The sequence below is a fragment of the Centroberyx affinis genome, unplaced genomic scaffold, assembly GCF_046629955.1.
Source record: "Centroberyx affinis isolate AG114_WGS23_722 - 3 ecotype Tasmania unplaced genomic scaffold, CSIRO-AGI_Caff_v1 ptg001832l_1, whole genome shotgun sequence".
Lineage (NCBI taxonomy): Eukaryota > Metazoa > Chordata > Actinopteri > Beryciformes > Berycidae > Centroberyx > Centroberyx affinis.
Window position 1 is genome coordinate 20,103 of NW_027280212.1, and position 15,960 is coordinate 36,062.

The window sequence follows — 15,960 nt, forward strand, 5'->3', positions numbered from 1 at the left end:
GATCATGAGTAGCAACTGCAGATGACTTTGCATCCCCAGCCAGTGAAGCATCACCTCTCAACTCCTCCCTGTCTGCCTTCCCAGGATGCACCTGCTGGCCTCCTCTCCTTATTTATAGCTCCATGTAAATTTTTATTTCAGTTTCAGGTTTTAGGAGGGGCTGCCCCTCGCTGTAAACAGACCTGCAGATTTTTTAATGCTATTATTTACATTAGTTTATTTGAAAAAGAACATGTATAAACAGCATTAACCCCATACAATTACAACATCCAATGCACTGTCCATGTCTACCTAGCCAAAGCGGATTTCAAACACTAGAGGCCTAATGTTGTCATGTGAAAATCTTGTATTTTCATAATAAATTATGAATATGATACAACTCTTGGACTTAGCTCCTAGAAACTCTTTGAAAATTGGATAAAGGCAAAAATGCCTTTATCCAAAAGCAAAAAAACAAGGCTGTTTTCCATAGTTCCTGAAAGGTTTTAGAAATACAAGGTGACAATATCTCTTATCATGATTACAGTAATCAGTTATTTTTTTCCACAAAGATGAGAGACCAACAAAGCGGATAATATCTCACACCAACCTATGATTCAGTTGAGTTAGGAGAGAATATTTCTGCTTGGAACTTTGAGAAACGTGAGATTACCCAGTGTGTCAATTCATGATTGAAGATATATTTCAGTGAAGACGTGCCAAAGCTCCTCCTACTCCCCCATCCTCCCCTCCTCCTTTTAAACCCTCTCATTTTCATTGTTTTAATAAATTGCTCCTCCAGCATCTCCTCTCCTCACACTCCAAACCTACTAATCTCTCAGCAGTAAGGCAACTTTCCAAGATACAACGCCATTCTCAGCACACACTGACAACATGCTGGGGATCCTCTGCACTCTCATCACTGCTCTAACATGTAAGGAGGCTGACTTACTGCAGCTTTGACCTCATGTTGGATTCATCAGCCTGTGTGTTTCTCTTGACTCCATGTCATCTTGTTGTTTCCCAGGTGTGAGTGGTGTGACGGTGGTGACACAGAAGCCTCCTGTTGTGGCGCTGAGGAGAGGAGAGACAGCCACCATGGACTGTAACCTGGGGAATGTTACTGGTGACGCAGCTCAGTGGTACAAACAGGTTCCAGGAGGAGTTCCTCAGCATGTGTTGAAGTTTCGCCATAGCTGGAGCTCTGTAAGCTATAGCTCTGGATTCTCCTCTCCCAAATTCACATCTAATCATCAGTCTCAAACAGATTATCGTTTGATCATCAACACTGTGGAGGAGGGAGACTCAGCAGTCTATTACTGTAAGACATGGGATCTTTCTGTTAAAGAGTTCGTATCACAGTGATTTACACCATGACAAAAACCTCCTCACTAAATGCACTCACTTCTGCTTTCTGATCCTCTTACAGAAGTTAACTGAATCTGAAGCTGTTCATTAACCAAAGCCTGTAATATTAACACACTACATGAACAACTGGTTATGTGTTTGTTGTGTTTGAAATTGAACTTCTGAAGGAGTTTGTAGGTGTAAACATGCAGGTTCAGGTGGAGTCCCTCAGTGTGCTTTGAGTTGGTCGCATTATTGTTGTTTTTCAGTTTTACTCTGATTTTACCTCTCATAATAAACATAATAAACATTTTGTTTTCAGTTCAAGTCAAACTGTCAACTGATCGTCAATATTCTGGAGAACAGAGACTCGACTAGTATTGTAAGACATGGCATTCTGGGAAATGTAAAATACACTAATTTGGAATAAGGGAGATATATATTGCTGAAATGAATGTGACATGACTGACAAATGAAGATGACAACAATGGAGAGTTTTAAAATTTTGATTCCAAAACACTATGAATGCATTTTGGAAGAAAAAAAAATATTACCCAAAGTTCATTATTCAATGTATCTGAAATATAGAGGAAGGACTAACACTTAGGACTTAGGTCACCAACTGTCCCTAGTAGTGTAATTATTTTACATTGTTTGCTATCAATCGGTTTATTGGAGTAGTTTCACACTTTTGAAATGGTAGATCTCTCATTATCAAATGAGACTCTTTGTATATCAGCAATCAAAAATCTTTTGAAGGAGAATCATCAGTGACTTTGGAGCTGAAGCCTCCCTGTTGATTTACACATTAATATACAGTAACTCAGATCAAATTGTCACTGACTACACTTACCGTCTTCCTCCTCCTCTTTCTCCTCCACTATTCAGATGATGTTCATGTTGTGCAGTGACAAAATGCTGAACAATCTGCTGTGTCGTCACTGTTTTAACATCAGAGATCAATGACATTCAAATATTTAGTTTAAAACTTTTCTCTTGTTGGTTATGTGTTTGTGGTGTTTGTTGGTGTAAACTGATTCAGGTGGAGTCCCTCAGTCTGCTTTGAGTTGGTCGTGTGGCATGTTGAAGGCCAGCAGAAGCAACTGTATGTACCAGCAGACTCACTTCTGTATTTATAATTATTTTTCAGAATAAACATCATCTTTTAAAATATCCCACTATGAATCCAGTTTTATTTTTCAGTTTTCTTAGATTTTACCTATATAAAAATGGTTGTTTTCAGTTCAAGTCAAAAAGTAAATGAATCAATGTTCTAGAGACTGGAGACTCAATTGACTAGTATTGTAAGACATTGAATTCTGGCAAACGAGGATTGCAGTGAAACGCACCATTACAGAAACAGTTTGGATCAACAATTAAAAGATAGCAACACTAGGAACAATAACATATTGACAACCCGCATTATCAATTTTATATGTGATGCCTGCTACCTTAGGTAGAGGGCGCCGCCTTTAGTAGGCGGGCCATTGGAACTGATTAGCAGTCCAATCTCCTCATAAGGACAGGTGTGTCAGCCAGCCTTTTTTTGTTTGAGCCTGACAAAAGTTTGGTGTGTAGGGTACTTGCTTCCTTCCTCTGCAATACAGCTGATGCAGATTTTAGGGTGGCTTTGTCCCTCGGTGATTCCTGTGTGGCCTGTGCTGTAGCCCAGTGGTTATGAGGTGTGTTCCTATATGGTGAGGATTCAGACTGGTCCCGCGCTGTAGGCCTTTGACAGACGTTGCAGGCAGCGATAGGCCAGTCACCCTTTCCGGTGTTACACCAAGCATATCCTACGCTCCATGCAGGATTCAATGTCAGGCTGCTGTTTTGCCTAGTGTTGTTTTGCTTAATGTGACTTTGTCCAGCAACTTATTTGATTGTTTTATTTGAACTGTTTTATCTGAAGAGCATTGGAAATTATATGTTTTTATATTGGGTATGAGACCATTCCTGCTTTCGTGCTGGAATTTTATATTGTTGAAGACGTCGTATTGTTAAAAATAAGCTTGTCCATGAACCAACTATTTCATCGTGTACTAGACCTTGCATTTGTATCTTTCTTTCTTTTGAGCAGAGGGACCGCGCTGCGGGGAGTAGACTGGGTCCTAATGTGTGTTCACTGCATGCGGTGTGGTAAGCTTTTGGTATGGTGAGCTTTAAAGTTTGCAGTTAACCCTCTTCACCTAGCGTTCATTGGATCTGCTGTATCCTAGTGTGTATTGTGCATGTGGTGTGTCGTTATTGGGGTTGTAGTATCTCCCTGCAGTACGTGCCCTTGTCTCACTCTGCCCCCTAGTGGTGGCTTTTCTAAATTATTGCTCTCTGCTGTTACAACCTGCATCAGGCTAGTCAAATATTTTATCCATATTTATGATTTGTAATAAAGAGATTATTGTCTGACTAACCTGTTCCTTATAGTTTCTTTGCAGCAGTTTTTCTCTTTTCCTACAGCAAATTAAATAAACATTTTGTGTGTACCGAATGCACGTCTCCCGCTCTGTCTCTAACCTTTTAAATCTAACATTGTGGTAAGGCCCAAGTATTTGGTTGGGTCTGTACGTCCTAGGCCATAGGTGGTACAGGACAATTTCCGATTTCTACTGGGCCCGGTCACATATAGATTTACAGTAAAACATATTTGATAGCACAGCATGTACATGTCAATCTGCCTATCTTCTCAAATACTTTTTAACCCTCCTGTTGTGTTCGTTTCATGTTTATTAATTTTGTGTTCCCGGTCCAAAATGACCGCCCCGTTATCGCTGATTATAAATCCATAATAATACATATATTATCCCCTAATGTTGTGTTAGATCTTTTTATCAACTTAAGTTCTTGTGAACATTACACGTTTTGAACTTCTATTTGCTATTTAGGGCCTGTAGGCCTCATTGACCTGAGCTCATACAACTTGTTTTTGAGTAAAAAAAAAAAGCATAATGTATGGATTATTTTGACTGTAACAAATACTCAGATGAAACATATTGTGCTATTTATCACAGACTACTTTGTGTCAAAGTTTAACATGGACATTTGTTTTGAAACCATTTAAAATGTTTAAATAGTGGCACAAAATAACATCTGTTGTGTTCCCGGTCAAAACTGACTGGTATGATTTTATTAGTAAAGAAAGGACATAGGCCCAAAACTACACATGAAAACTTTACTGCATCTTCACTGTCAGTTTCCTGGCCTCTCTCCTCCTCACCAGTGTCATGATCAAAGATAAGATCAAGAGCCTCACATACAGTATATTGTTTGGTCATTGTGCTGCCACAGAATGAATTGTGAGCAAGGCCTCAAAAAAGCTTTATATACCAGAGCTGCGAGAAAAGTTCTATTGAAACAATGTTGTGATTGTTTGTGAGAATGCCAACAGGTGTGGTTCCCGTGAGGGACAGATTCTATTGGGGAAAGGTTCCCGTGGGGGTTGCCATGGAAGCCAAGAAGGGGAGTGAGGTGTGTGTGTGTGTGTGTGTGTGTGTGCGTGTCTGTGGTCAAACACACATGCATGTGGGGGTCTGGGAGAGGAAGTGTGTCCATCTGATGAATGGGCATGTGCCTGAACTCAATTTTATACACTAATTGTAGTCTCACCCATTCATTTCTAATGACCGGTCATTTTTGACTGGGAACACCACAGGTGTACAAAAGTTAAATAAAACACCCAAAATTTTATGAAAATTATCAAAATTTATTTTGTGTGTTCAGATGCCCTGTGTGGACAAAATCATGGAACCTTATGACAATCAGATTAAATGAACTACATTTTTCAGAGAGAAAACTTGTAAATCGTTTAAATTCGACCGGAACACAACAGGAGGGTTAACTGAAATCCTACTGTTTGAAATATAATTGACCTTAATTTTAAAGTTGGGGGAAATAGCTGAAATGAATGTGACTGATGAAAGTAAAATGAATGAAGAGTTTTTAGAGTTCTAGTCCAAAAACACAATGATTGCATTTTGGAAGAAAAAAAACAATTTCTCAAAGTTGTAAAAATGTGGATCAACCACTATGTAAAACTGTTACCATGTTGTTAACCTAGGACTTAAATAAAATAAATATCAATTAGTACCCCTCACAATAAGACGGTCTATTGAAGCTACCAAATGCGCTTGCTTACTCTCTCTCACATTGCCCATGCTGCTGCTACGCTGCTCAGACTGACGATCACTGCTGCTATGGTTGCTACGGTTACTGCTGCTGCTCAACATGCCAACATTTCATCACCCCCACCTCCACTCCAGCATCCACCTGTAGGCTTTGATTTCTAGGTTTCCCCCAGGGGGGAAGTTCCCTATCTTCACTCCCTGCTCTCTCATTTGGCTCGATTAGGTGTATTCTTCTTCCTTCCTCCTCTTCCTCTTTTTCCTCCACTTTTCAGATGATGTTCATGTTGTTCAATGACAACATGCTGGACAATCTGCTCTGTCATCACTGTTTTAACCTCAGAGAAACATCAATCCAATTAAAATATTTAGTTTAAAACTGGCTTTCTCTTAATCAATGTTATTTTTTTTTACTTGTATTTATCCAGCAACACTCTGCTTCATTCTCACCCTCTCACTCACAGCTGGGAGCTTCCCAGTACAACCAGTCTTCTTCTGTTGGCCATTGAGCAGCTCCACTGGGGCTTCAGTGCTTTGCTCGATGGCTCCTCAACAGTAGTTGCTGAGGAAGGGAAGAGTGTGAATCTGAGTGTGAAAGTGAATCTTCACTTTCCTCGACCACATTTTCCAATCCCGTCTGGAGATTTGATCCAGTGACTTTTCAATCACAGTCCTGTTTCTCTAATCTCTAGGCAACCTGATGTGGTTTTCTGAGTTTTGTTTCTATAGATGTCAGCTGTCAATATTTTACCGGTGATATTACCAGTGGTGACACCTGTATCACGGTAATAGGATCCAAGAGGAATCACTCAGTATGAATTAAAATTTTACCATAGTCATAAGTTCCTTAATAACTTCTGATTTCTCCTCTGACTGCTTCACATCTAATGCCCCGTCAACGATTATAGTTTTATCATTAATAATGTGGAGGAAGAAGACTCAGCTGTCTGTTCCACATGGGACAAAGTTGCAGATGAGAAAACATAATGGTGATCTACATAATGACAAAATCCTTGTCAGAAAGAGCCACTCACTTCTGTTTTCTCAGCCTCTGAATAAACATGTTTAGACCTCCTAAATGTGACTTTCCCTCAGTCATTGTGGATAATTACCTACAGTGACTTTTTATATAGAATGATAAAGTTTCTTGGCTAAGACCCTCCCCTTTCCTCTCCTCTGTCCATATAAGCTTCTTCTTCAGTCTCTCCTCTCCTCACACTCCAGTGCTACTCATCTCTCAGCTGGACAGTAAGGAGGTTTACACCACACACTGACAACATGCTGGGGATCCTCTGCACTCTCATCACTGCTCTAACATGTAAGTTATTACTTCTTATTCCTTTTCCAGGCCATATTTTCAGCCATAACCCTTCCACTCATGTGTTTTTCTGTGTATGTTGACAGATGTTGAAGGAGTGATAGTGCTGACCCAGACGCCTGCTGTCCAGACAGTTTCTACAGGACAAGAGGTCATTATGAGCTGCAACATTGAGAGAGATCATAGCAATTATGTCCATTGGTATAAACAGGTTCCTGGTGGGGTTCCTCAGTATGTTCTGAAATTTTACCATATTCACACATCACCCAGCTTTGGAACAGGATTCTCCTCCAGTCGATTCAACTCTAAATCCTTATCAAGTATAGATTACCAGTTCATCATCAAGCAGGCAGAGGCAGGAGACTCTGCTGAGTATTTCTATCAGACATGGGATGACTCTGCTGCTGGAGCTGTATCACAGTGATTCACACAATGACAAAAGCCTCAATGAGTCTCACTACAGCTTTTATGAATGCTGAGCAAAATCAAACAAAGCCAAAACAGCAAACCTGGAACAAAACAAGAAAGGATGCTGAACAAAAGCCTCTAGAGAGACAAGAGCACGTGAAATATTTCCATCCACATAACATTTGGAGCAAACTTTGCTGGATTGTCTGAATGATGCTCTTATCAAGGACAACATCATCATCATCACCGTCATCACTCTGATTTCAATGATCATATCTGGACTTTATACATTCCCATGAAAACAAAAGGATGCAGCACAGATTTCAGAATCAGTGTTGAAGTCCAGCGGTGCTTTGGAATATAGGCTCACTGATGAAGGGAATGAGATGTTGACAGTGAAAGTTAGATTGGTCTGAACAGGAAGTTTCAGTTCCACTCCCCTCATTAGTGAGAGTCTGGAGGTTTTTGTACAGCCATGTGTACAAACTGAATCACTGTGGTATTCGGACAAGGCACCAAGCTGATTGTGACAGGTGAGTCCTGTTTAACTGCTCATAATTCATGCTAATTCTCCTGTTATTTATTTATTATATTAGTAGAAAATAATCAAGTCATGTGTAAATCATTTCTAATATTTAAATCTTATGTTCAGTGGATGATAATTGAAGCTTTTAAATCAGCTTTGATACCAAGCAGGTATTGTAAAAATTTGTCACGGGTCACAATATCTGAAATGTTTTCTATACAGTTCACTACAGTTCTTTTATTGTAGTGGAATTTAAACATGTTCAAGATTGTGTTAATTCATCTACTTTACACAAGTTTCATTTCAACTGCTTTCATCACTGCAATTCCAATTTAGCAACATTAAATATTTTGTCAACAGTAATTAGCCTAAGGTATTAAACAATAATTAGTTGTGCTTTAATCTGGTAAAATAAAAAGTTACTCTTAAATTCTGATTGAATTATATCCTCTTTCAAGAAGACAAAGTAATCACTATGTATGTTGACTGTGTATGAAAATATGTTTTCTTCAGTGGTGAAATAGCCACTGTTTGATAAAAGTGACACCTACTGTACTTTTACACAATGACTGATAACATTACAAGAAATTATAATTAATTATGCTGTTTTTAAAAGGACAGTAAGTAACTTAATATTTTGGTTTGCAAGTTGATAATACTTTTACAGAATTACAGAAATAGATAGATAGCATTTTGGAAAATGAACTCTGCTGATGCTTTAGGTGATGATTTCTTGTTTGGACACTTGGTTGCAAACTGGTTTAGTTCTTCAAAGTGATTATTTTTAATTGTGAACACAAATAATCAATTAATACAACAGATTATCATGATATTTTCCGTAGTGAATGCCTGACTTTGTGGATTGTTTTGATGAATGTCTCCATCTCCTGCAGGCTCCACCCTCCCTCCTCCTGTCTTGACAGTCTTCCCTCCGTCCAGTGATGAGCTCCAGTCCAACAAAGCCGCTCTGGTCTGTCTGGCCAGTCTGGCCAGTCCATCTTTGGGTTTTGCAGATGTTACCTGGATGGCTGATGGGAGTCCAGTGAGCAGTGGGGTCTCTACCAGCACCGCTGTTCAGCAACCAGGCCAGCCTTTCCAAATCAGCAGCTATCTGTCCATCCAGACGTCAGACTGGAACAAGGATAAGGTCTACACATGTAAAGTGTCTGTGGGCTCCAAGGCTTCAGAGAAAACCATCAAGAAGTCAGACTGCCCCACTGAAGAATAGTAGGCTGCCAGAGTTACCGTTTCAAATCTGCTTCTTTCTTGCTTGTGCTGTTTGGGCATTACAAGGTTTAGACGTTAGAAATCTTGATGTTCAGAAAGAAATGTGTAAAATTATTTTGTAAGACTTGTCTCTGTCCCTGTAATAAATATTTTTACAGTTAGGAGGATGGCAAAATGTTTTAGATTGCTGTAATTTGTTTGGTTTGATTCAATAAAAAGCATTGTGATTTAAAAAAAATAAATAAATAATTGTATTTCATTGCTACTCAAGTGAAATTAGATCCAAACCAAACATTTGGATTAAGACTGCACTACAATCTCTTTTTAATCAATTAATTAACATTTAGCCTGTTGTTACAATTACCAATAAAATGCAACGTGTGATATATTTTTAAATGTGGACACTTGTGTACATTCCCAAACAGTTTGTTTCACAATATAATAAGGAAATAAAATATATTTCCATTCATCAATACCCATGTTATTTGATATATCACTGTCACTGTATACTACAACATGACAATAGAGATAAATTCACTGTGAAAATCTACACATGCACTGATGGTACAAGCTGGTTGGAAAAGACTGGCAATGGTTGAAAAAAAAGAAAGAAAATCATCCAACATGAGCAGCAACTGCAGATGACTTTGCATCCCCAGTCAGTGAAGCATCACCTCTCTACTCCTCCCTCTCTGCCTTCCCAGGATGCACCTGCTGGCCTCCTCTCCTTATTTATAGCTCCATGCAAATGAAGAGGTTGAGTCTCGACTCTCACTAATATATGAGTGGCTGCAACTGGCTGGAAACACATCTGTAGATTTTTTATTGCTATTATTTATATTGGCTTATTTGAAACAGCCAAGCATATTGATACCATATAACACTAATCTATTGCACTGTACATGTGTGCAAAGCCAAAGCTTGTTTCCAACACTTGACAGCTGATGAGTATCAGATGTGTTATGATGACACGTCACCTGCCTCTAGAGGCGCTGCAGTCCAGCTGTCAGTGTGGAGGCTGAGTCAAAAGGTGGCAGAGAGTCAGTGGGCTTGGTAACTTGTTTCAGAACAAGCACAGATCCTGTACAGACCCACGGCGCATGTGTTCAGTTCAGTTCAATCAATACAATGCACTGAAGCACTGCGACACAGTTATCGGTTAAATGATTCCACTAACGTTAGTTAAATACCACAAGGTGGGCTATACGTTACCACCGTTAATGTTTGAAGGGCAGCAAAAGACGTGTTATCGGGTTGTTGTTTACAAATCCCGTTAGGCGAGTTCAGCAAATGGTGAAATGATAAGTTTCACTTTCACTTGTTTTCACACCGGGAATCTCTGTGGATTGAGTTCAGTGCTGCTGGTCTGCTGTCTGTGCTTCTCCACATGACAAACATGATGTGATGTGACATCAGGCGCATTAGAGATCGATTTGGATCAATTTCTCTACATTGACCTACTTTTGATTTTGTGCTTCTGTATGGGAACCACTGCATCTCTTAGCCACAGACGCCCTCTAGAGGCCATCTCACGAAGCAACATCTCGCTAAGTGTTACCTGACTGACTGACTGACCTGAATTTGTCTCCTGATGTCCTCGGCTGTGCTGTCGGAAAAAGCAAAAATTACACATCGATTTATTCTGTCCACAGAAAATGAGGGGTTACTGTAATTTATCCATTTAAACAGTGGCAGGTGTTCTATGTCTTTATAAAATGTGGCACAGAAGAAAATTGTCTGTATGCAAACCTGAACAACTATTTATTTTTATTATTTGTGGTACCTTTATACGTCAAATATTTAAAAAAAAAAATCAAAACACACTTCGGTAATCACTTGGACTATGTGATTTATTTCAATTTTGATGCGATAATTTGTGTTTAAATAGTGTTAGGAGAGATTGTTTCTAGTTATACATGTTAAATCATCAAGTTTTCCTCTGATTAGGTGACAAAGCTCCTCCCCCTCCCCTTCAGTGATCTTATAAATTGCTCCTCCAGCATCTCCTCTCCTCACACTCCAAACCTACTAATCTCTCAGCAGTAAGGCAACTTTCCAAGATACAACGCCATTCTCAGCACACACTGACAACATGCTGGGGATCCTCTGCACTCTCATCACTGCTCTAACATGTAAGGAGGCTGACTTACTGCAGCTTTGACCTCATGTTGGATTCATCAGCCTGTGTGTTTCTCTTGACTCCATGTCATCTTGTTGTTTCCCAGGTGTGAGTGGTGTGACGGTGGTGACACAGAAGCCTCCTGTTGTGGTGCTGAGGAGAGGAGAGACAGCCACCATGGACTGTAACCTGGGGACTGTTACTGATCAACGAGCTGTATGGTATAAACAGGTTCCAGGGGGAGTTCCTCAGTTTGTACTTTACTTTTATCATAGCTCGAGCTCTGCGGGTTATGGCTCTGGATTCTCCTCTCCCAAGTTCACATCTAATCATCAGTCTCAAACAGATTATCGTTTAATCATCAACACTGTGGAGGAGGGAGACTCAGCAGTCTATTACTGTCAAACATGGGACAGCTCTGTTAATGAGGCCGTATCACAGTGATTTACACCATGACAAAAACATCCTCACTAAATACTTCTGCTTTTTGTGTCTCTGACACATCTTGACTGAGACTGAAACCATCAACACCAATTCCCTCTGTACAGTTAGAGGTCACTTGCTACAAACCTCTAAATTTTATTGATGGATTCTCACATGAATCCAACAGATAACAAATAAAAACGACCTTAATAGCAACAGGCTTTGCCAAGACACTTTTACAACGAAAAATAAAATAAAATCACCAGTAAATCTCACTGTTACAACTTAATAATCCATGACATTTTCTGATTAATTGTTTGTTATGCTGCTCTCTGTCTCTTGCTGATTGACATAAATGCTTCAACCCATACTCAGTTCATTTGCTCTCCTAAACACCTGGAGTCTGGTAGGTGTTTCCCGTGAAAAATCCTCTGTGCACAGGAAGTGATGCATTTTACATTTCTAGCAGCAGCAACAGTGTTTTGTTTGGAATAAACAAGATGACTGTTTTTTAGCACGAACTGCGATAGACACCATAGCTTAACAGACAAAGAAAAGACTGATAACTACACAAATTCAGTCTTCATCAACAGAAAATTCAAGGAAAAAGACTTCCCAGCACCGACAACATTATTTGATCAGAGATCTCTGGGAAGTGCAGTGCAAAAACACCACAGCAATGAAAACTTATTACCAAAAATCTTCCCAATGATTAAACAAAATAATTTGTGATTAATATGTAGCATGCCAGTTTGGGAAGTTTAAAATTTCAAAAAGTCTTATGAAATTTAGAATTTTTGATTTGTGTTGACTGCCCTGCTATCATAGAACAGCACTGTTGATTAGACATTAAACTGAAGGGACCTCCTGTATTCTCATGAAGACAACAATGTATAAAAGAAGAGGTTTTGGAATGATTATAGGTTATGATGTGAAATCACATACATTATGTAGTTAATTTATTAATGAAAACTCTGTTCAGTGTTGAAACTCCTCCCCCTCCCCTTTCCTCTCCTCTGTCCATATAAGCTTCTTCTTCAGTCTCTCCTCTCCTCACACTCCAGTGCTGCTCATCTCTCAGCTGGACAGTAAGGAGGTTTACACCACACACTGACAACATGCTGGGGATCCTCTGCACTCTCATCACTGCTCTAACATGTAAGTTATTACTTCTTATTCCTTTTCCAGGCCATATTTTCAGAAGTAAACCTTTCACTCATGTGTTTTTCTGTGTATGTTGACAGATGTTGAAGGAGTGATAGTGCTGACCCAGACGCCTGCTGTCCAGACAGTTTCTACAGGACAAAAGGTCATTATGAGCTGCAACATTGAGAGATATGATAGCAATTATGTCAGTTGGTACAAACAGGTTCCTGGTGGGGTTCCTCAGTATGTTCTGAGATTTCTCCATGGTAGCAGTTCACTCGAGTTTGGAACAGGATTCTCCTCCAGTCGATTCAACTCTAAATCCTTATCAAGTATAGATTATCAGTTCATCATCAAGCGGGCAGAGGCAGGAGACTCTGCTGAGTATTTCTGTCAGACATGGGATGACTCTGCTGCTGGAGCTGTATCACAGTGATTCACACTATGACAAAAACCTCAATGAGTCTCACTACAGCTTTTATGAATGCTGAGCAAAATCAAACAAAGCCAAAACAGCAAACCTGGAACAAAACAAGAATGGATGCTGAACAAAAGCCTCTAGAGAGACAAGAGCATGTGAAATATTTCCATCCACATAACATTTGGAACAAACTTTGCTGGATTGTCTGAATGACGCTCGTATCAAGGACAGCATCATCATCATCACTCTGATTTCAATGATCATATCTGGACTTTAAACATTCCCATGAAAACAAAAGGATGCAGCAGAGATTTCAGAGTCAATGTTGAAGTCCAGCAGAGCTTTGGAATATAGGCTCACTGATGAAGGGAATGAGATGTTGACAGTGAAAGTTAGATTGGTCTGAACAGGAAGTTTCAGTTCCACTCCCCTCATTAGTGAGAGTCTGGAGGTTTTTGTACGGCCATGTGTACAAACTGAATCACTGTGGTATTCGGACAAGGCACCAAGCTGATTGTGACAGGTGAGTACTGTTTAACTGCTCATAATTCATGCTAATTCTCCTGTTATTTATTTATTACATTAGTAGAAAATAATCAAGTAGTGTTAATAATTTCTAATATTTAAATCTTATGTTCAGTGGATGATAATTGATGCTTTTAAATCAACTTTGATATCAAGCAGGTATAGTAAAACTGTGCCATGGGTCACAATATCTGAAATGTTTTTTTATACAGTTTTATTTCAACAGCTTTCATCACTGCAATTCCAATTTAGCAACATTAAATATTTTGTCAACAGTAATTAACCAAAGGAATTAAACAATAATTAGTTGTGCTTTAATTTGGTAAAATAAAAAGTTACTCTTAAATTCTGATTGAATTATATCCTCTTTCAAGAAGACAAAGTAATCACTATGTATGTTGACTGTGCATGAAAATATGTTTTATTCAGTGGTGAAATAGCCACTGTTTGATAAAAGTGACACCTACTGTACTTTTACACAATGACTGATAACATTACAAGAAATTATAATTAATTATGCTGTTTTTAAAGGGACAGTAAGTAGCTTAATATATTGGTTTGCAAGTTGATAATATTTTCAAAGAATTTGTCCTCTGTATTTCAGAACTGAAGTGAACTGAGTGATGAATTGGAAATGATTTAGTTCCAAAATAGATAGATAACATTTTGGAAAATGAACTCTGCTGATGCTTTAGGTGATGATTTCTTGTTTGGACACTTGGTTGCAAACTGGTTTAGATCTTCAAAGTCATTATTTTTAATTGTGAACACAAATAATCCATTAACACAACAGATTATCGTGCTATTTTCCATAGTGAATGCCTGACTTTGCTGATTGTCTTGATGAATGTCTCCATCTCCTGCAGGCTCCACCCTCCCTCCTCCTGTCTTGACAGTCTTCCCTCCGTCCAGTGATGAGCTCCAGTCCAACAAAGCCGCTCTGGTCTGTCTGGCCAGTCTGCCCAGTCTGTCTTTGGGTTTTGCAGATGTTACCTGGATGGCTGATGGGAGTCCAGTGAGCAGTGGAGTCTCTACCAGCACCGCTGTTCAGCAACCAGGCCAGCCTTTCCAAATCAGCAGCTATCTGTCCATCCAGACGTCAGACTGGAACAAGGATAAGGTCTACACATGTAAAGTGTCTGTGGGCTCCAAGGCTTCAGAGAAAACCATCAAGAAGTCAGACTGCCCCACTGAAGAATAGTAGGCTGCCAGAATTACCGTTTCAAATCTGCTTCTTTCTTGCTTGTGCTGTTTGGGCATTACAAGGTTTAGGCGTTAGAAATCTTGATGTTCAGAAAAAATGTGTAAGGTGGGAGAATTGTTTTAGCTTTGCAATTGCTGTATTTTGTTTGGTTTGATTAATTAAACAGCACTGTGATTTAAAAAAAAGTGTTTGTATTTCATTGGTACTCCAAACCAAATATTTAAACCTGCACCAGAATCTCTTTTTAATCAATGAATGAACATTTACCACATTGCTACAATTATCAGTCAAATATACAACAAGTAATATATTGTTAAATGTGAACACTTGTGTACATTCCCCAAAATTTTGTTTCACAATACAATAAGTAAAACTAGTGTATATTTCCATTCATTAACAGCTACATTATTCAGTATGTCACTATCACTGTATACTACAACATGACAATAGAGATAAATTAACTTCTACACATGCACAGATGGTACAAACTGGTTGGAATAGCCTGGTAATGGTTGAAAAAAAGAAAAAAATCATCCAACATGAGTAGCAACTGCAGATGACTTTGCATCCCCAGTCAGTGAAGCATCACCTCTCTACTCCTCCCTCTCTGCCTTCCCAGGATGCACCTGCTGGCCTCCTCTCTTTATTTATAGCTCCATGCAAATGAAGAGGTTGAGTCTCGGCTCTCACTAATATATGAGTGGCTGCAACTGACTGGAAACACATCTGTAGATTTTTTATTGTTAATATTTATATTGGCTTATTTGAAGCATATATAACATTAATACCATATCAGTAACATTAATCCATTGCACTGTACATGTGTGCAAAACCAAAGCTTGTTTCCAACACTAGACAGCTAGGCAAGGCGAGACAAGGCAAGGCAAGTTTATTTATATCGCACATTTCATACACAACAGAAATTCAGTGTACTCAGTGCAAGAAGATTAGAAAAGTGAAAAGTGCATTAAAATCACATTTAAAAGAAAATATAAAAAGATAAAAATAAATAAATATTATAGTGCAAATGAGTGTTGCCCTAACTTTCTTAAAAAGCCCTGGCGAACAGAAAAGTTTTAAGCCCTTATTTAAAAGATTCTAAAGTGGAGGCAGACCTCAGATTTTCTGGAAGTTTGTTCCAGCCATGAGGAGCTTAAAAATTAAACGCTGCTTCTCCATGCTTTGTTCTGACCCTGGGAACA

General features: G+C 39.0%; 2 protein-coding genes and 1 pseudogene across 2 annotated transcripts; all 3 read left to right on the plus strand.

Moving 5' to 3' along the window:
• The first annotated feature begins 873 nt into the window (after positions 1-873).
• On the plus strand, positions 874-9,085 carry LOC139652586 (immunoglobulin lambda-1 light chain-like). The gene is made up of 4 exons (XM_071529695.1): positions 874-913; positions 1,007-1,328; positions 7,663-7,700; positions 8,587-9,085. The coding sequence occupies exons 1-4, from the start codon at positions 874-876 to the stop codon at positions 8,919-8,921; spliced, it is 735 nt and encodes a 244-aa protein (XP_071385796.1). The 3' UTR covers positions 8,922-9,085.
• An 811-nt stretch (positions 9,086-9,896) lies between these two features.
• LOC139652597 (small nucleolar RNA SNORA17) lies at positions 9,897-10,008 on the plus strand (annotated as a pseudogene).
• Positions 10,009-11,012: 1,004 nt separating this feature from the next.
• On the plus strand, positions 11,013-14,865 carry LOC139652578 (immunoglobulin lambda-1 light chain-like). The gene is made up of 4 exons (XM_071529688.1): positions 11,013-11,052; positions 11,146-11,468; positions 13,516-13,552; positions 14,421-14,865. The coding sequence occupies exons 1-4, from the start codon at positions 11,013-11,015 to the stop codon at positions 14,753-14,755; spliced, it is 735 nt and encodes a 244-aa protein (XP_071385789.1). The 3' UTR covers positions 14,756-14,865.
• Positions 14,866-15,960: the final 1,095 nt, after the last annotated feature.